Raw genomic sequence first — 22,749 nt, forward strand, 5'->3', positions numbered from 1 at the left:
GGAAGTAACACTTCCTCCTCCTTCTAGTTGAGGGGAGAGTAAAACTGGTTCTGAAGCCCCGACCCCCCAACCCCTAAACCTCCCCCGACCCCCAACCTCCAAACAAATGCCAAGAAGGCTTTTGGAAACCAGCCTCAATCAGAACCATGAGCTTGTAGGGAATAAAAATAATTATTTTAATGATTATCCATAGTAATTTTTTTTAATTTTTTAATGCTTTCATAATTTATAATATTATTTTTATAAAATTAGTTTATTTCATTATTAATATTTTACCATTTTCAGTTTATTTTACATTATAATTTGTTTAAATTATTATTTTTATTTTCGCTTCAATGCTTTAGCATGAAAAGCATACTTATTAAAATTAATTTTTAATATTTTTTTCTTCAAATTTTGTAAAAAAATTTAAAAATTAAAATCTAACTTAATTTACTTTTTAATCCAAATATATGACATACATAAAGAAATTCCATGATTAATGCAATTACTCTCACCTAATAAACATTAAAACTAGTAGACATTTACAATAAAACAAGCTAATATGCTCTTGATACTTAATTACAAAAATGTATAAGATGTAGAAAAGGGATGAAAGAGTTGAAAACAAACGAAGATATTTATCTCAACTACATGTTTATTATGCCATAGTGTTTTAATTAAATAAAATCCGATAAATGCGTTATAGAGTATTTGAAATCAAAATCTCGGATAATATCTAAGTGAAGTTCTTAAATCAAGTCATTGTCCCTTTTCATCTTTAGTTATATTATTATTTAATCAAGATGACAGATTGGGTCACTGAAGTATTCCTAATTCGATAACATCCTAACGAAATTAAATACTTAATATCCCCTCAAAAAATAGTATACTATCCCCTCAATATATATTGAGGGGATATTAAGTATTTAATTTCGTTAGGATGTTAAAAATAACAGGCAATTGCGAGGATTGGAGAACGAATCGAGTATGAAACAAAGCCTTCTAGTAATTCATATTATCACAATATATAATGCATTGCTCGATATGTGTTAATATATAATATATTGCTCGGTATGTGTTAATATATAATATATTGCACAGTATGTGTTAATATATTACTCGATATGTGTTAATATATAATATATTGCTCGGTATGTGTTAATATATAATAAATTGCTCGATATGTGATGATATCCTATATATAGACTATCAGCAGCATTTATTTCCGATGACAACAGCGAACAATACATTTAAAATTTAGTGCAAAAGAAATTAAACTATAAAAACTGGGGTAGTAGTGAAAAAAGTGAATTAGAACAATATCACGAGTAATTGAGTAGTTCCGGAGTGCGAGTATGTGGAGAGCGACTGCAAACAGAAGGATGTACTCCCAATTTTCTAAAAATACATTGTAGAATCTGTGAAGAAGCTAACTATTTTCAATGGTAGTTTAATTTATTCTGCTTTAAAGAGTGAAAAACATGAATTATATTATGTTTAACTTTTCACTCTTAAAAATAAATCACTTAAAGCTATTATATCGAATTTAGTTTTTAAAGTTTTTGAATAATATAATTAAAACAGGGGATCTGGGTAAATACCTTAACCATGATCATCCTAAATGGTAATAAAAAATACTATATATATATATATATATATATATATATATATATATATATATATATATATATATATATATATATATATATATATATATATATATTGTGTGCACAAGGGATGCTGTGAGTACTTTATTCTTTAGACATAACTCAGAAACGCATTTTTCTTAAAAACAAATACACAAGTAATTGAATCAGAAAAATTCCCAGAATGATTAAAGGGGCCAGGATAGCCTGGTTGGTCGGGCACTGAGCTCATGTCCAAAAGGTTGTGTGTTCGACCCCAACCGGCCGAACATTCCCTGTGTTTACATGGTGACTGATGCACGTTAAATCTGTCGATTCGTAAAGTCCTTCAGGAGTTTCCTTGTCTTTTGGATTGGTTCAAATTACAAGGCTATGGAGTTAAACATTAGTAGTCGTAAATTTAAAACTGGGTCAATCGTTCAACGATGGTTATAAAATATAATTATAAAAGATCAGTGGTAGCTCAGGATAAAAAGCTCGCCTCCCAAATGAGGAGAACCAATTTCGAATCTCAGCGATGGCTGGTAGATATGAATTTTGCACCTGGCGACTCCCCAACCGCAGTACTGTTTTAAAATATATCCAGTGGTGGACGGACCCTGGGTTAGAGTCCCCTTGCAGTTGAGCTAACCGTAAGAAGTTTTCGTGGTTTTTCTCTCTATGTACAGCAAGTGTAAGTTAGTACCATCAAAACACCTTTCACGGAGACTAGTTTCTCCCAATGCTTGATCCAAGAGTTCTCTTGTCTTCTGGGTTGGGTTCGAAATTACAAGACTATTAAATTGAAGAATGATAGTTGCAGACTGAGAACTAGGTCGGCTTTTCAACACCGGTTATAAAATTAAATAAAATAATTATAAAGAGAGCTACGGAGGCCCAGGGGATAAGGCATACGCTTTCCAATTTGGAGACCCAGGTTCAAGCCCAGAGGTGACTGGTTGATACGAAGTTAGAATTCCATCAGGGTTAGAATTCCATTTTCAGTTGAGCGAAATGTGGGAGATTTTTGTGGTTTTCTTCGCCATGTAATGTGAATGCCGGTTATTAGTTTAAAGAAGCTACGAAGGTTAGTTTGTTTCAATGCTGGATCCAGGAGTTCCATTTAATTCTGGTTTATTGTTTTAGATTAATCAGCTTCGAAATGATAAAAGACTTTAAAAGTTATAACTAATTAAAATAAGTCTAACATTGATTTTATAAAAAATTTGCTGTATAATTTCTGATTAAAATACGTATTTACAATCTAATTTAATCTATCATGATTAACTTAATATTAGTCGATTCTTCACTACTTGTAAAAGTATTGAATGTCTGTTGTATAAATTGAAAACAAATCGTTGAGCGTAGTAAATGGCATACAAATATTTTTGGCATGCTCATTTAAAATTTCTTCAAATTTAAAATCTTTATTGTAAGAAATGTACTCACAATACTTATAAATATGAATATGTTATCAAAATATTTGGCAATCCTTGGTAGTTTAAAGTTATTGTATGAAAAAAGGATTTGCTAGAAATTAAATGGTTATTAGAAAACGAAGCAGGGGTATTAGTTTATCGACATTTCAGTTGCTGATAGATATGGTTCCATTTTTTATGGAAGATTCCGATAAAACAAATACATTATACGAATATATATATATATATATATATATATATATACATACATATATTATCCCATGCAGCATGAAAGGGCAAATAAACGTTAAAAATCCGTTTGTCCGTTATAAGGTTTTGGTCTTACGTTAAAATTACGTTAATTTCACGTGATGATTTTCACCATTTCATCATTCGTTAAAACGTATACGCTAAAATTACGTTAATTTCACGTGATGATTTTCACCATTTCTTCATTCGTTAAAACGTATACGTTAAAATTACGTTAATTTCACGTAATGATTTTCACCATTTCTTCATTCGTTAAAACGTATACGTTAAAATTACGTTAATTTTACGTAATGATTTTCACCATTTCTTCATTCGTTAAAACGTATACGTTAAAATTACGTTATTTTAACGTTATCAATTTTCCCTTTAAATATTTCGTTAAAAATACGTACTTAAAATACGTTATTTTAACGTGTACATTTTACCCATTTTTTGACCGTTTTTTAAAAACGTTTTATTAGCGAAAAATTGACGTTTTGTTGCATAGTTATATTTACGTAAATTTTTTGGGATTATAAACGTAAATTTAATTGTAAAAATGTTTCAAACAAAAAGGATGAACCTGTGAGAGCCCAAGAAAGATAATCTTTTACGTCTCTCTTGAATTCGAATAAACTGAACATTGCAGATTTTCATCACAATTCATATTTAATTTTTAATACTTATAATTATTTTTGTTTCATTAAACTGGTTATAAATATTTGCTTGTTGATAATATTGAGTCGGCTCATTATCAGTGACTGAGAAGGGAAATATGAGTTTTAATTCTTTTATAACTAAACTATGATGAAAATTAAGAAATTTTCCAAAATACTGAATAAAGTAAACATTTTCTACAACATGACATGCAACGAACATACCGTAGAAACACATTATACTTAAATTTAAATTATCTCTGTCAAGAGCAAGAGTCGTGGTGTAGTGGTTACAGCGTTCGCCTCAAGGGTACGGCGTCCTAGGTTCGAGCCTACTCTAGAGTGGGGTGTTAATATGCGAATACTAATAAATATTATTATTCAAAGATCTTAATTTAAAAAATTTATTTTTCTGTTATTATGTAAAAATTGATTCACTATTTTTTTATATTTCAATTATCGCTCACCATACTAGTTTATGAAAAATAATTTTAATATTATAATTATTATTTTCTACTTCAATCAACATGAAATAGAAACGATTATTTTTGGTTAATTTTGTTAACATTTATTTATTAATTTCTTACTTGGCAATAATCGCTTACCGTATATAAGTTTTTTCAAAATAATTGCTAAGAAATGAGTCTACTTTTAAATTCCATGTTTTTATTGCATGAAAGAGACATTTACTTTATTTTAAAATACTGATTTAATTTTTTTTTTTCCTTCCAGAAACTTCATAAATTGTAAAAATAGAATTAAAGTATTTTGAAAAATTTATCAATCTTGATTCTTTAATGTATATAATATTTATTAATGAAAAAAAAAATATATATATCAAAAGACAGGTAAAAAGATAATTCTCATAATTAGTTTTCGTAATAAAATTTAGTGTGGGAAGTTTTAAAATATTGGTTGTTATTAAAAGACGTTTTTACACACAACAACGTTTTTACAAATTTATTAAATTTTGCTTTGAATCTTGAATTTTATAATCTGGAAATTGTTTAATTATAAAATCTCAATTGCAGTAAGTAAATTATTTATGAAAATCATATATAGTAAAAAATAATATAAATTTATAAAATATAAAAAATAATATAAAATAGCATAAAATATAAATAATAATTGTAAGTTTTGTTGTAATGTCAGAAAAATAATTTTTTTTTATAAGAGCAAGTAATGATAATTCTTTATTTCTTTGCAAAATATTATTTATGAGTGAGTTTTTGTGTATGTGAAATTGAAGTACTTTCAAAAATAGTTAGAGAGTTCGGTTTATTTTTCCGAACTGTCAGTTTTAGGCTTTCTTGCATTAAATAGTCTGTCTTTTTTTTTTAAATTTTTTTTTTTATCATATCTGGCAATAATGTTACATAACAGGGAATTTTAGTAAAATTTTCCTAGGGACACAATGCTTGGAAGGATTTAAATAGTTAATGAAGTTAAATAAATTGTTTTTAATTATTTAGATCATATAAATAAAAAAGAAAAGGATTTAAGTAAGGAAAAGAGAAAGTTCCTCAAAAATTGAAGTTAAGACCTAAATTTTGCAATGGTAATACATAGACCCTGAAAAAAAAAAAAAACACCTTTGAGGAAAAAAAAAAGATCTCGCAGTGGACTGATCGTTAAGACACGGTTCCCAGCAGATCACCGAAGTCAAACATCACTGGCTGCGGTCAGTGTACAAGTGCCACTTGGATCAGTCTGCATAGGGACCGAGGGTGTGCGGTTTTGGTCCTCGTTAAACTGTGCTACCGTAAAGTGCTCGACTTCGCGCGCATGTCGTCGGGCTATCGAAGCGGGGGTGCCATCCCCTCCGCAGAGGATCAAAATTGTGATGGTATGTCTTCGGATCATCCTCAGGGATGTTTCCCATACCGTCGCCAATAACCCATTGTGAAGCTCTAGTGCGACGTAAATTAACAACAACGACAACAAAAAGAAAGAGAAAAGAAGAGAGAAATTAAATATTTGCTTTTTCATATTTTGTCATTAGTGCGACAAATTTTTTTCTTTGTTTTTTGACCAAGATTTTTTCATTTAAGCTTAGTCCCGCAGTGGACTGATCGATAAGACACGGTTCCCAGCAGATCACCGAAGTCAAGCATCACTGGCTGCGGTCAGTGTGCGGGTGGGTGACCACTTGGATCAGTCTGCGTAGGGACCGAGGGTGTACGGTATTGGTCCTCGTTAAACTGTGCTACCGTAAAGTGCTCGACTTCGCGCGCAGGTCGTCGGGCTACCGAAGCGGGGGTGCCATCCCCTCCGCAGAGGATCAAAATTGTGATGGCATGTCTTCGGATCATCCTCCGGGATATTTCCCAGACCGTCGCCAATAGCCCATTGTGTAGCTCTAGTGCGACGTAAATTAACAACAACAACAATTTAAGCTTAGTTCCCGGTGAATAGGGGTTTTAAGGGCCATTCTAGTCCTTGACGGGGCGGTGCTCGATCCTCGACACCACAGAGTACATGCGATATATGTGCTATTAAAATCTGTGGAATCGAGAGGCCTGTGGTCGATCACATTGCTGTGCCAAATGGACAGGGATCTGGAGAAAATTTTCTACCCCTTCAGATTTAAGTCTAAATGGATGATAAGCCTAATGTACAGCTCTAGTGCGACATAACTAAAACTCCTACCTTCATTAATTCGTTGACACATTATCTGTTTACACTGTGTTATCTGGGAATACAATTTCAACAAAATCGTTTTACTATATACATACATTGCTTTTAAAATGACGACAAATATCAGCAAGCGAAAAAACAGATTCATAAGAATTTACTTTTTTTTTTTTTTTTTTATCTAAAGCACTGAAGAGAGAAACGGAACGCTTAACGAAAATGGATCCTTCCAGCTAAAATTAAATATAAAATTTTTAATATATTATATGAAAATAACTTGATCCACTGGAAATGTTAACAACTTGACACCCTTTTTTACCCTTATTGTTATAATCAAGTTTTCAAATCCATTATATTACCTCTTTTTTTTTTCTTTTCTCCAAATGAAATCGTGATTTAAAATGTGCTTTTTATTTAAATGTGTATTTTTTTTATGTAATAAATATTTTATGAATTTTTTCAAACTATTATTTTTAACACGGTCATCACCAACAACTAAAAATGATACCTAAATCATGAGACCATGCCTTTATGCACGCCAATTAATGTATGTAAAATCTTCACCCACGCAGACCAGAAAAACAAAAAATAAGCACGAAATTTGAGAAATAACATGTAATCATGATATAATAATTAAAATTAACCAGAGATAAATAAATGTACATGTTGATCCCATATTATGTTAATCGATAAAACTTTTACATTGGCGGATGTAGTTAGATTAAATCTTTTTGATTTGATGGAAGACCTAACGTAGAATGTATTCTACAATATCTTTCTTACTCTCATTTCGGATTAAATGGAAATCCTACAATTTATGGTTCATTGATCAGCCTATATGATGCACAAAAAAAATCAATGTATATTGTTAGTTTTACAGTTCTAAAATATAACATAATTAATGTCTCATTTAGTTAAATTACTAAAGTACGATCCTCTAATTCCTAACGATTGGAAATGAAGTTCCTGGTTAGAGGAAGCAAAAAAGTGTAAAGTTTTAAAATAAATAATCACGTATTTTAAATAATCTTGTATGTCTTCCGAATCAGTGATCTTAATTTATAATATTTATTCATGTTTATCTTTTAATAATAAATTATTGTTAATAATAATTTTATATTTCCAGAGCATAAAACAGCAATTTTTATGAATTCATAAAAATTATAAAAAGCATTAAATTCGAGTTTTTTAATGTACAAGCTATTCAAATAATATTATACTAGTTAAAATAAAATACTATTATATCTCTGTAATGAAAATAACATTACATAACAATATAATTCCATTTTTCTTTAAGTCATGAGGTAAAATAGTAATAATTTTTTAAAAAGGCTTGACAGTTTTATTTAACTTTTTTAAAAATATTATATGAGAGTTATTCTACAATGTAGCATTTTATTCCAGGTTTAATTAGAATAATAATAAGAAAAATAAGAAGAAAAATCAAAAATAGAGAAAAAATTGATTCACAATATAGATTCAAAGTAACTCTCCACATTGCTTTCAGTTATTTGAGTTTTTGTTTTACAAGTGGATTAAACGATACTGAGTTTCAACTTTTCACTCCTTTTCCGTGGGAACAAGTTCTACACAAGGTTTGCTACCCCTACACTAGACGACACTACTTGCATTTATTTACATTTTTGCACGCGTGTGTTTATATACGCCGAATTCAATGGTAAGTTCTTTTATTCCTTACTTTAATTATTACTATTTAGAATGTTAATTCATTATAATGCTTCACTATCAAAAAGAGTAAATAATTATTGTAGTTAATTCTACTTGAAATAAACACAAATATTCTAAGCCTATCATTTGCGAAGTTTTACAAACTATGACAAAACGTAACGATTTTGGAAAAAAGCAAGAGAATTTGTTGAATCTCATTTACTGTGCATAAAATGTAAAGAGACGAAATACAGACCCGTTATATACGATTGTTATGCAGTTAAGATATTTTTAATAAAATCATGAATTTTTGGAAAGTTTTCTGATGGCACCTAAGCTTAATCAAGGAATATTAATCTAAAATGCTGAGTTAAACTAGTTGCGATCTTATGTAAAAAAAATTTCTATTTTAAAGCTTTAATTATCAAAATTATTAAATTAATGTTGCATTATTTTATTCACCTGACAAATTTTGTTGCTATAATAAATAACAATTAACAAAAAGTAACAATTATAAGCATTATTCTGAAGATAATACTTAAATGTTATTAATCATGGTTGACTTTACACACCAAAATATGAGTAGAGGGGATATTTTCCTTCTGTGATTTGCTGCGCCTACTATTGTGGATTTCAAACTTGCATACATTTATAAAAGAAAACTTGTAGAGGTTTGCCAGGGGGTAGTGGCTACAAGATATACCCTTTTGAATTTCTTCCCATGTTTTGTTTTCAGTGTGATGATAGTCACTGGAAGTTACCAAGACCTGTTGATTATTCTGCCACAGGTGATGATAAACAAATTTTCCGGAGTAGAAAAGAACTTTAGCTAGATTTATAATGTAAATTTTTCTGTTTCACTAATTTTAGGGGATATTTCCATATATTAATCTGTCACACTAACTACAATAGCCAAGCTACCAAAAAGATATAAACTTGAAATTTTTTTAAAAAAAAAACATGAATGTTTGCCAAATGGTTATGAGTTATATCTTTCGAGTCCGTCCCTTTCCGTGATTTTTTACTTTCTTTCAGTTTCTCCGATACCAGAAGTTGCCAAGACGTGCTGATTATTCTGCCATTGTTCATTTTATAGAAATCTCCCCTGATTTTATGAATCAAATAAAAGGGGATGTTTCCCTATTTGAACTAGATTGTGCCAACTAGAAATGTTGAAACAAAAAAAAAAAAATTTTGTACTTTGCAAAAATTTAAAAAGAAGTATGTAGAAGTTTTCCTGAGGGTTGCTTCAACTTATATTCTCTGAGTTACTCCCATTCTGAGATATTTTCTTAATTTTTCGTGGACCACTGGAAGTTTATAAATATTTAGCCATAGGTAACAACATAGAAATACTCATTAAACTTTTAATTCTCTATTAGGGTTACTTCTGTATTGTGAGCAGTTATGCCAACTGCTATCATCCAGGCACCAAATAGATTTCTAACTGCTAACTTTGTAAAAGAATATGTAAAGGTGTGAGAAAGGTGGCTACGAGTTATACTCTTCAAGTTGATATCCGTTAGTTAATTTTTTTTAGTTCCTCCTAGTTGCTGCGTGGAAGTTGCTTAGAAGATATAGTGATTATTCACCGGCAGATCATGATACGGGCATTTTTCTTACTGTTTTGCCTACTCAGTACGAGATGGCAATTTTATTAGCAAATGAGACGAGACAAGTTTTATGTGTGAAACAGTCCTATCATATTGTTATTAATTTGAGCTGTCTTATCTACTTACCTACTATTGTCTTATAAAGTATAAAAACTATTAGTTGTTGCATTTTTAAAAAAGTTGAGTAGTGGCATTTTCTTTTAACTTTACCTTTTTAAAGAACCAATGGTTAAACACGCTTGATTGGGGTAAATTTTACAAGAGTCTATATCAGATGGTTCTTCAACCAAAATGTCGTGGAAGTGTCATCTTAACAAGCTATTGCAAGAGAAAATCTCACATGGACAAAATAGTTTTTTGACTATTTATTTTGCAACATGATATCTTTAAAAAAAAAGAAGAAAAAAAACACCCAGTTGAACATTTACTGGAAATTTTTCTTCTTATTTTTTAAACAGTTTTTGAAATTTATCAGCGAAAACGATATGGAAAATAATTGCAGTAATTTTCAATATTAAATTATCTTTAGAATTATTCTTATTCAAGCTTTTATTTAAATTTACATTGCTGTTTAAAACTTTTTTAATTCTTTTATAGTCATTGTATTCTAAAAATATGCCTAGGCAGGGGTCTGTCAAGGCCGAATTTACTACCGTTTAGCGGTACCTTCACAAATTAAACTTTAGAAAAAACAGTAGTTTCACTAAATACTTTTCCTTATAATTTTATTTTTGTATTCCTTAAGAAACGATAAATCCATATTTTGGTGTTAATTTTTTAATGTAGTTCTTAATTTTTCACAAATTATGTCTAAATTTTCATAAAATAGGTACCTCTCAGAAAAACCTAGACAGACCCTTGCTAGGTGAAAAAGTTCAATTGAAATTTTTATTGCTAAATTTTTCTTTTAAACAATTTTTGTCTTAGTTTTTACCTAGCTTTTTACATTTCTAAAAAACTTTGTTTTTATTAACTGTATGACACAGTAATTAAGAATGTTTCTATTGACTTTATTCTTATCTGGAAAATATGATAATTGGAAAGACTGAGATGTAAAGCTTTAAAATTTTATTTTGAGAATTAAAATAGATTTTTCTGTTTTACATTTGTATATTATCTTTTGTTTTTGTTAGTGTTTTTAAGATAACAAAGCATTTTAATAACATATTTCTAATAGATTATATTTTAGTTAATGTTGCTTTATGGATACTGCTTTACAGAAAATATTATTCTTAGCATGGAAGTTTTGTTGTAACAATTATGATAATTTTTTTTTCTCTTTCTATTTTACTTCATAACTTTATTAAGTATTTCTGGTTTAATTTTTTGTTTTCCCTTTAGCCCATTCCACTAATATAGATAAGCATGGAGTAATTTCCAATTATAAATAAACTTATTTATTCGTAAAAAATATTTATTAATGAATTTTTTTTAAAAAAAATATTGCTTTAAAAATATATTCTGCATTTCACCATTTTTTTTAGCTAACATTCTGCCAAACCATTACTCCTTACTTCTCTAGTTCTGAATAATAAATGTGCCCGTATAAAAATATGTTTGAATAATTTCTATGTTTTTGAACGTATTAACTGAATGAATTTTCTTTTTCATGATCTATTGATGTACTTCTGAGGAAGATCTTTGAAAAGGATCTAGCTTTGAGAATGAACCTCCATCAAGTCTCATTTGAAGGTACCTAAATTAAGTATGTCTAAAGAAATAACTGTATTTGAATTGTTTCCTTTTTTCTTGTACTTAAAAATGGGTAAAAAAAATTCGTGAAGTTATAAACATGAACAAATCAATTGTTAAAAATTATTTCAGATTACTTTTGCTGATATTAAAAATAGTAATTAAACATTGTTTACATAGGCTGCCCATGCTTCAATAACAACAAATAAAAGTACTCAAAAATTTGTCTCTTAAAATTAATTATCATATATTGTAAATATATTTTCCATGTACTGTAGAATCGTAATTATTTGATGCACAATCATCAGCCTTTGCACTATTCAACTAATTTATAATAGAAGTTTCTGGTGTAAGTTTCATCGTTAGTATCAAGTAGAATGGTAAACTGTTACTGTTTTTACCACCACTATTTTTGCTGTTACAATGTTTTATTTCACTGGCACTTAAGAAAAAAAAAAGTGTTTTATCTGCATTAAATTAGTCTTTTTATTCATAGTCCTCCATAAGTTCAAACAAATTCTGAAACTTCTATTTTGCTTTTAACAATTCTTCAACAATTATGCAGATTGATGAATCCCTCAAAGGCTAAGGCTACTCAAACCAAACATTTGGCAAACATTAAAATGAATTATAAAATGAATAAACAACATCAATTGGAAATTCTCGGGGAATTAAGATTGATACATATTGCTCAGTATTTCAAATCTCCATGGCAGAATCGCAGCGACACGGCGACATTGTTGCAGAATTTTACAGATCTCTTGCAGAAAGATTTTTCTCTTGAAAGGAAGAAAATATTACTTTTCTTTTTTACAGAAATATTTGAACATGCAATATTTGAATCATGCATTTAGATAATCAGTTTTTGACATGCTCAATTTTCACCGAAGTAATGTTTTGATAGTATTTTCGGCAGTTATTGATATTGATTTTCATTTGATTCTTAACCATCTTGATATATTTAAACAATATGGAAAACTCGAATCGTGAATTTGAGTATCTCTTTTTTAAGGCTATCTATTTTTTTTGTTTTTAAATTCTATCGAATTTTTAGAAGTTATAGATGCTGATTTCTCCTTAAATTTTAAATCCGATATTTTTTATACGATATTATTTATTACAACCTAATTTCAAAGTGTAACACGCTTTTAAGGAGTTCAATTTACGTAATTACATCATATATTTTTTTGGGGGGGGGGGCAATTGCTACTACGGATTTCATGATATTTAATATTTTTTTATTGTGATGATTATTTACAAAATGCGAAGAAGCTAATAAAGTGTGTGTCTTCCCACCAACAAAATGTGAGAATATAACCCATAATATTAAAAGAAAAATTTTTCGTGTTAAATTAAGAAAATCATTATTATTATTTTTGTTGACACAGCGTATTTGCCATTTTAAATTAGCAACATATATGTTTGTTTGTATTAAAAGTATTTTGCAATTAGATATTAGTGCTGGAGAGTTTAGTCGCAGATAGCTCAAAAACATTCTGCCACAAGATTTCAAATTATCCTTGTTTTAATTAAACTAAGCCAATTGTATATATGTTTATATATATATATATATATTTTATTTTGTACATCTGCAGTTTTTTACAATTCCTCATATTAGAAATTGAACTTTCAATATTGTTAACTTTAATCAATGATTTTATATCTATGACTGTACCATAGCTGCCAACTGTTCAGAATTTTTCGGATTTGTTCCTAATTTTTATATCAAATCTAAAAATCTGATATTTTTATAAAAAATCTGAATTTTCCTAAAATTTCAGTATTTTTGCTTTTAAATCAAACCCTAGTTCTGATCGCCACAAGCTTCCTGTGATCATTGTGCAGAAGTAATTTTTAGTAGCTTTTTATTGGAAAATACTATTCTAATAGCTGTTGCTGATCATTTCACTAAATTGAATCTTAAACAACTATTATTATTTTTGAAAAAATGTATTACAGTATTTAAACACATGCATCAGAAATATTTGCTTATGTCGTAGATTATTATTTACCTGTCTTTTATAATTTGGAGAATAATAATTATGTATTAAAAAGTAATGGTTGTTTTTAAACTATTATACCGGTATTCCTAATTATAAAATATTAATATTATAAATTTCCCTCAAAGGATAGTGTTTATAGTTTCGTTTTACTAATTTACTTAAGATATTTTAATATTTGTCAATTAATGTTAATATTTAATAGTTAAATTTTTGTCTTACTCTCATAATTGGTGCGTAATTTTGTGGCATATAGTGTTCCTAATTTTTGATTCCTAAGGTTGGCAGCTATGCTATACATATATTTTCTATTTATATGATATATCTGTCTGATATTATCACTTTATTTTTATAAAGTTTTTTTTTTCAATAACTTCTGCACTATATTATTATGCTTACATTAAAAGAAAAAATTTTTGATTTCATACTGTTTGAAAACATCTTTTATTTAAATATCTTATTTTTCCAAGTGAATGTTTTTGTGTCTATTATTTGGTGTTGAAGTATTAATGATTAAAATGCTTTAAAACACGATTCATTGTGTATATCAAGGTTGAAAAAAATGCTTACTTTTCTCTAAAAGAGTTAGACTGACTAGTTTTTATTAATTTATTATATTTTCTTGCATTTTACTGTATACATTTAGCATACTTATGTTCCAACTTTTTATTTAAACAAAAACTATTAAGTAAAATTTATGTTAAATGTCTAATATTGCAGAAAACTTATATATCTTGTAAATTAAGTAGTTCATGCAATGGAAATTATCACTACTACAAACTATATGAATTACAGTTTGACAAAAAAATATATATTTGTTTTCACATCTTTAAATAAGTTAAAAAAAAATTTTGATATATCTGCTCTATACTTGTTCAAAAAAATTTTTATTTTATTTTTTTGCAAGGGTGTGGAAAGTTGGTAATTTTGTTTTGCTCACATATATATATGCAGCATAATACTTATATATGCAGCATTAAAAAAGATAATTTCTAATTAGTTCCAAGCATAAAATTATTATTTTTTGAAACAATTTTAAGTTTAAAGCTGTTCCTCCGAATTGTTTTTATAGTCCAAAATTGCTATACTGCATTACTCCAAACATTCTGTCATGTTGCTACATTTAACTAACACTAACTGGTTTTTTTTTTTTTTTGAAATTTTTTTATCCAGTCCTTTTAAAGTGGTTTAAACAAATAAAGTTTTTACTGCCCCCAAGCAACCTGATAGTAACACACTTGGGTCAAGGAACACCGAACCTATTTTTCCCACCCTGGAATTTAATGCCCTACCATTACTAAGAATTCCGTTGTGGAAATGAATTTCTAAATCACCTAACAGCTTTCTAATGTATTTTGGAGTAAAGTGTTACGTTTTAGCAGCGATTTTCCAGAAATTAAAGAATTTTCAAAATAACCATTTTTTGTTTAAAAAAGCTTTAACAGAGGCAATTGTAAAATGTAATTCTTCACTTGAACTAAATAATATATAGTTTAACAAATTACTGAATTTGTTAAAATTACTCCTTTTGTACATTAAAGATACTGTTAGTGTTAAAAGGCATAGTATTTTTACTGTTTTAATAAATGAGAAATTAAAAATTACGTAACTGAAACTAATCGAATTGTGTTTCTGAACTACAAAGTTCTTGCAAAATATTCTGAAGAGGAATGAAAATTGCACCCAAGGAGCAATAAGAAAATGAAAAGAATGAAAGAGAAAAATAAAATTCTGATGATAAGTAAATAAACAGAAAGTATAGGGCAGCTTTTAGGAGAACTTTACCTGACAACGGGTGCATGTCGTGGCAAGTATTGCGGTTATGAGAAAAAGTAATTTCAAATAGGGGTGTTTTGTGAATAGTTTTGTCTTGATTTTAGGTCAGTGTGGGTAAACCAATTGACACCTTTATTCCTTCATTGTGCTCTTACTTGTTACCAAAGCAGCCGACAGCACCAGACTAAAAGTCTGGAGGAGTTCTCCTCAAAGCCACACGAAAAATAATTTAATGTTTTGTTTATAACTTACTGCTGGCTTCATTGTAAGATTTAGTTAGGATAAAAAAAAAATATATGTGAAATATTCTAATTCAGATTTGTGCTGTATATGTATATAATTTTGTCATGTAATATGTGACTAAAATTTTTAAAATAGATTTTCTTATATCTAAGTATTTGGATGTACTCAATCGATATATACTTAGTAGAAATTCCATAAAAATCTTGTTTTAATATTTTTTTAAAAATTTTTATTTAACTGTATTTTATCTAGTCAGTATTGCTTCGTTTTAGAAATCTACTGTTGGTTGTAACAATTTAATATTATTGTCCGGTATATTTTTTTTCATATGCTAAAATATTTATTTGTTTTCCAGGAACATTGCAGTGAAGAGGTGATAGTAACAGCGGGGTGGAAGAAGTTATGAATGTTTCAGATCTGTAGCGATGTGTTATAATTGTAAATCTATATATTGTAAATATATTGTATGATAGTTGTAAAATAAATAAAACTTAATAAATCTTATTTGATTTAATGTTTTTTTCTGTATTTAAAATTATTTAGTTAACTGCTCTTCTGGATTAAAAATTGTAATTTTACGAACATAAGACTTAGAAAAATTGTAATTTTTGTAAATAAACAAATCAAATGGTAAATTTGGTTAATATTTTTTTTTACTTCGTGTGTGTGTTAAAGTAAATTTTAGTCAAATTTTTCAAGCTAAAAACTAAAATATATGCATTTAAAAAAAAAAATAATAATGAGCCCAAAAGCATTCTAGAAGAGTAGATAATTTCCAGCAAGCAATTTGGAAACATGGACTTCAACAGAGCAGTAGATATCTTAATTATTAATTTAAACTTAAAAAAAAAAATATTTTTTCCATAGGGGTTTGGAAAATCATGTAAGTATTGAGTAATTTTTTCTTCTACCAATTCTTTATATTACAAACTTTTAGGAATGAAAAATGTAAAAAATTCCTGAGAGACATGAAACTTCGTAAATAAACCAGTATGCTGCTGTGAAGAGGTAGAAAGATTTGCATTCCATATTCGTTGAGTTATAATTTAATTTGAATTGTAAAAATTTACAGAAAGTGTGATATTAAAAATAAAAGCTTTTTCTAGGATTCTAAAAAAAAAAAAAAAGCATGAATATCGACTATTTTCCGTTATTTTAGTTTTAGTTCGAAAAGAATTAAAAGTTTTTTTTTAAATAAAAAGTAAATGCTATATTTTTTAGTGTAATTAGTGCAGCATAAACATTAAAATACGGAATGGTTTCTTTCCTTCTTAGTTAAAAAAAAAAAAAACTTAAAATATGCTATTGTTAACAATTCGGTTAAATTTACGATAAATTGAAATTAATTTAGTTAAATTTACGCGAAAAATTTATTAATTCACCTAGCTCAAAATAAGCGTTAAAAATATTGATATATAAGCGTTAATAATACGTAAATAAAGATCAAAAATAAGCGTAAATAATACGTAAATAAAGCTCAAAAATAAGCGTTAATAATACGTAAATAGTATGGATAAAATGCGTTTGTATTTTGGTTAAAATAACGTAAAATGTACGTTATTTTAATAAAAATAAGCGTTAAAAACACGTAAATATTCATGGTGAAAAAAACGAATTTATAGAACCAAAAATAAACGTTAATAGTTTGGTGAAAAAAACGTAAAAAATACGTTAAAAATTGGTTACGAAATTCACCTTAGTCAAAATAACGGCAAAAATCGGTCATTTTTACGTTAAAAACAAGCCAAATATAAACGCTTTTTTACCTAATTCGAGACTACCACTCGAAACGCAAATAAAACGTTTTAAATAAACGTTTTTTTGCTCTAAACCTTGTGGCATTTTAACGTTATTTTCACGTAATTTATACTTATCTCTGCTGCATGGGATGTATGTATGTACAATAATCGGTCAAAATAATCGAAACAATCCACTACTAATGCATTTTTTCATATTTTTCAAGGAATACTTAGAAAATTATTTAGAACTTTTGAAGTGTTGAAGTCATGCGTTTTCTCATATATATTAATAAAGTTTAAAGCTTTTAGAGATTTGAGGGACCGGTAAAAAATTAGGAACCAAGAATAATGTTTTTGAATACCTTATTCGAAAACAATAAGCGAAAAGCTTGTGAATCATGTCAATAATGTTGATTATCATATGAAATAACAATCGTATACATACTAATATAATTAAACTTCTATTATAAAACAATCTGATTTTTTTAATATTTTGAAAAGTTGTTTTATTATGCATCAGAAAGTCTTATTTTAGTTCTATTATACATAAAAGCTAAGCAAGCGAGGCATCTTAGTTCATAGTAGTTCACCATCTCATTTTAGTTGAAAGATCGTCTTCTCCCTAGTACAACTACACATTTGAATAGCCAGAAAAAAACCGGTTTTATGCATATACCCCATAGTAACAGGAAGAGATGGATACAGTTTCTTGTTTTTCTTATATTCATTATTTAACTTATTTCCTTTTTCTTTTCTTTGTTTTCTTTTCAGTTTTCGTTTCTTATACTGTTTACGCTGTTTCGAAAATATAAAGTAAACGCGCGAGGGAGGCGAGATGCGAATACATGGGGAGGGGACATAAAGATTGTATACAGCTGGAAATTGTATTAGTATAAATTATTTATTTCCGAAATCTTATCAATAATGATTTACTATATTTTATTATTTTCTTTAAAAAAACTGGCAACTGTCAGGAAAAAAATTAAGATCGTAAGGAATAAAATAAGATTTCACTATTTGTGATTACAAAATATTCATCAACATTTATTTTTTTCGGATAAAAAAACTGTCCCTTATCTTTATTATAACTGTCCGAAAATATATTGATATTTATGGATTAAAAGTAAGAAATGATTTTCTTACCGGTTTCCAATATTTCCATTTTTTTTTCTCCCTTCTTTTACTTCTTTTTTTTTTTAGTAATTGTCGTTGAACAGCCAACCCAATTTCCAGTTTATGACTACCAACTCCGTAGCCTTGTATTTTTGAACACAATCCAGAAGACAAAGTAACTCTTCAATCAAGTATTGGGAGAAAATTTGCCTTCGTGGAGAACGTTTTGAAAGAACTAACCCGTCTTTGCGTTAGGTGGACATGAAAACCACGAAAACCTACCACGGATAGTCCTAACGGATCCATGATCCGTCTGATTTTTTATTAGCATTGCGCTCGGTGTGAGCCGTGGGCGGATTTCGTATGACCAACTATCACTTGGATTCGAAATCGAATCACCTCATTTGGAGGAGAGCACTCTATCCCCTAAACAACCAGGGCTCTTCCATTTTGATACGTATGTTACCGGCAAAGTTTGTAAGTCAACATTCTGTGGAATGTCAAGGCGTTGTTATACCTAAACTAGCCAGTGCCTGAAAGGACTCTTATTTCTCACATTTTCTAAGCATTCAATGTAATGAAAAACCTGCAAAGTATAAAATATGTCTATGATTCGTTTCGAATGTGTAATGAAATGTAATTCAAACGTCTTTGAAGCTTACCATATCAGAGCAAGTAGATTAATTTTAATTTCTTCATTTGTATATGAAAATTTTGTTTCCCTTCATATGGCATGGATTCTTCAAGGCATAAATTTTGTTTTATCCAACTTTCATTTTCTCCATGCATCTTGAATACATTTATTTAATGGCACTCTCATTATTTTTTACGAATAACATTTAAATTATTGAGGAATGCGCGTGATTTACAGAATAGCCTTATCAGGATCTTTTTTCTTACTTTGCCTAAATATCATTTGTCATTCTATAGAATGTGTAGCTATTACATATAGTGTCTAGGGAAAGTATGTAATAATTCTCATATTTCGTGCTTGGCAAAAAAAAAACAAAAAAAAAAACTGGCATTCTATGCAATGTTATGGAATGCCGGTGTTTTATACTTTACCCCGGTAACAAATGTATTATTTATTATTTATAAGAAAATGTATTATTTATTGAAGGGGTAAATCATGTGTTATTTTCTGAATATAAATTCATGTATCTAGTTTCAAAAGTTTAATTTAGAATTATTAAATAATGTAATTTCTCTTTCCATCGAAATTAGATTATTCCATTAAATAATCAGCACAATTTCCCATTAGAAAATTTATATTTTTTCTGAATTTTTTTGTGAGTTTGCTATAAGAATTGCGAATAATGAAAAAATTAATAACAGTACATATTTTTACTTTTCAGAAGAAAATAATGTTTACTAGTCCTTGAAATAAAAAAAAATTGTATTTTGCTAATAACCTGAAAGTTGTAAAAATCGCAGAATCAATTTATTCCAAATAAAGTTTCATATAACTTTTCCCCTGAATTCCTGTTTTTAATGTATGGGTAAATGCATATTTTGTAAACTCAATTCAAATAAAATTTATTGAGAGTAATTTCACAGTTAATGTTATTAAATTTGTGAAATTTTTTTACCGATAACTCAAAAATAATTTATTAAAAACTTTTGCAAATTTTCCGATTTGTTGATTTCTATATTTTAATGAAAGAAATACAGAATCATTCATTCAGGGGAAGGGGGTTGATTATGAGACGGACGCGCTGCCTAGTTCGCTATCGAGGCTCGGTGAGGGGTTACTAACTGCTGACTAAATAATAACAATAAAGTATAGTGTCTTTCCATTTGTATAATACCAGATTTCAATGCATACCCATAATATTAATTCTTATCTTTTATTCCGGAACTTTAAGAATCGAAGGAAAGATCAAAGACGTAAAGCGTTTTCCAAAATAAAATTCGCAAAACATTAAGAAATTTCTACAAGTAAAGAAAATCACTTATTCTACCAGTAAGGAGAGGCTAAAATTTGGCTACTTTTTTCGAATGAACCGCCATTCCTTAAACCAATCAGTGACCAGCCGACTAAGGGGGTTGCTTTTTTTTCACTTCGCATAATTAGGTAAATCAACGCCTTCATTGTAGGTGGCAGCACAATAACTCAGTTAGCTTAGATTTAAAGTTCAAATTTCGTGATGTCTTTGTACCATTTTTCTCGGTCAAATTTAAAAATAATTCTATTCTTTTTTTTTTAAATGAAAGATAAGAATTTAACCTTAATTTTCCCTTCTTAAAAACTAGATGAGAGAAAAACTACTATGGATAAAAACTGTTGGAAGTTGGAATGAGTTTTTCGAATTTAAAAAATAGTAAAAAAATTTTTTTATTTAATTCCAGACAGGATAATAAAGATATTTTTATTTTCTTTCGTTTCCAAAAAACAGAACGTTATTATCTTGAAAATTGACGATTTTATGCAGTACTGAACTGTCCATAGAATAACATGGGGGTTGCTTTTCTCCCGATCGAGCGAGCGAACGGCCTTAATGTTAATTTTACTTTTGTGTATTTCACTATATCTGGAGAAGCAAATTGAAAATTTTTTACGCACAATTATAAATTCGTTTATCCAAAAATAATTCCATGCAAGCAACTTATAGTTAATACTTATTATTTTGTATCATTTTTTTTTTAAATAGTAGTTGAGGAAAAGTTTGAATTATAAAGGTGTAAAATTTTTTGCATCATTTTTAAAAATGCAACTTTAAATAGCAAAATACAAAATTTGTGCAAAATTGGTCAAATGTTCCCCCTCTCTAAACTTTAAGATTGAATTCTAAAGTATGAAGATTAAATTATTAGTACGAAAAAATAGTAAAAATAAACTTTTTTTTTCTTCATGCATTGTACTTCAAAACACAGCCCTCCACACATTCTGATTTTTGAATTTTAAGGTATAAAAATCCCTTTTTTCTTATTCTGTCTTTGAAAATAGTTATCAGCAAATATAATTATTTTAATCCCCGAAAGATATTTTACTTAGTTAATAATAGCAATTCAAATGGAATGAATGATAACACAGAATTATTGTAATATTTTCTTCAGATTGGCTAAAGAACTTGAAAAGTTTGCCAACATGCATTTACATAATTGTGTCAGAGTGGATACGATTATGTGACTAGTTATAATTTTTTTGCTTAATTGAGTTTATTTTAAAAACTTCAGATAACATTAACTTAAAATTTTTTTAATATTTTTGTAGGTCAACTTCTAATGGTGGTTTTATATTTGGGCAGAATCTTCATGAAAGAGTGTTGGTGTGTATGGCTTACTTTGTTTTATACTTTTGTTATTAATCTAGTTCATAATTTGTGCATGCTTAAATGTCGAAATCCTTAAAATAAATTTGCTGATCAAAAGTAAATTTCAAGTTAAATTGGTGAGTTAGGGCTGCCATTAGGTCACTTTTTCTTAATGGTCTTTATTTAACAATTTTGTTCCTTTTGTCTCCCCATTTTTTCATTATTAATGTCAAAAATTAATATTTTTTATGAATTTTTTCAGGAAAATTTAGATTTGTTTAAAATTAATGTCATAGATTTCAGCATAAAGTTTTTCAATTAATAAAGGATTCAGCAAAACTGATCAGCATGTTGATTGTAAAATTATTAAACATAATTGCTCCAAAAAATCAAACTCATTTAAGCTAGTTTCTAGGGTTTGCAATACAATTTAACTCTACAAAATCCATGAACAGGCATATATATATATATATATATATATATATATATATATATATATATATATATATATATATATATATATATATATATATTGTAGCTGAATTAACACGAACTCTTAAAGAATGCTCTTCGAACTTTGCTGGTGTGTCATTTGCAGGGTTCATAGCTGTCCTGATGAAAAATATTTCTTCCGTTTTTTATTCTAATTTTCCTGATTTTTGTGTATCTGAAGAACATTCCATTTTCATTAAATACAAACGGGGATCATTGATTTTTATTTTATAAGCATGTTGTTGAACAGTCAACCCAATTTTGACTGACAACAGACTACTAATGTTCAACTCTGTTGCCTTGTAATTTTGATCCCAATCAAGAAGACAAGGTAACTCCTGGAGCAAGTATTGGGGGAGAAATTGGTCATCGTTGTGGATTTCTTTTTGATGAAACTTACCCACATTTGTGTTACATGAGGAGAAAAGCTAGGAAATCCTCCAAAGGTTAGCCCGACAGCGAAGGGACTCAAACTTGTGATCCGTGAGGATATTTTACATCTGTACAGAGGTCGTGCAAAATTCGTATCGACCAGCCATCACTGGATTTCGAACCCGGGTCACCTCATTAGGAAACGAGCGCTCTATCACTCGAA

The 22,749-nt window shown here is 28.4% G+C and overlaps 1 protein-coding gene and 1 long non-coding RNA gene across 15 annotated transcripts in view; both read left to right on the plus strand.

Annotated features, from left to right (window-relative positions):
• RanBP3 (ran-binding protein 3) overlaps positions 1-22,749 on the plus strand; it is an 83,698-nt gene that overhangs the window by 42,412 nt on the left and 18,537 nt on the right. For all 14 annotated transcript variants that reach the window (XM_071184767.2, XM_071184781.2, XM_071184759.2 and 11 more), the window contains one exon: positions 21,623-21,677. In XM_071184767.2, the coding sequence (XP_071040868.1) occupies positions 21,623-21,677 (55 nt within the window). The remainder of the gene's footprint in view (positions 1-21,622; positions 21,678-22,749) is intronic.
• Positions 11,399-16,060, plus strand: LOC147814247 (uncharacterized). Its single transcript, XR_015432730.1, has 2 exons — positions 11,399-11,537; positions 15,912-16,060. It is a non-coding gene; the product is annotated as an uncharacterized LOC147814247 (long non-coding RNA).

The sequence above is a fragment of the Parasteatoda tepidariorum genome, chromosome 3, assembly GCF_982258835.1.
Source record: "Parasteatoda tepidariorum strain Cologne lab strain chromosome 3, Ptep-v5.0, whole genome shotgun sequence".
Classification (NCBI taxonomy): Eukaryota; Metazoa; Arthropoda; class Arachnida; order Araneae; family Theridiidae; genus Parasteatoda; species Parasteatoda tepidariorum.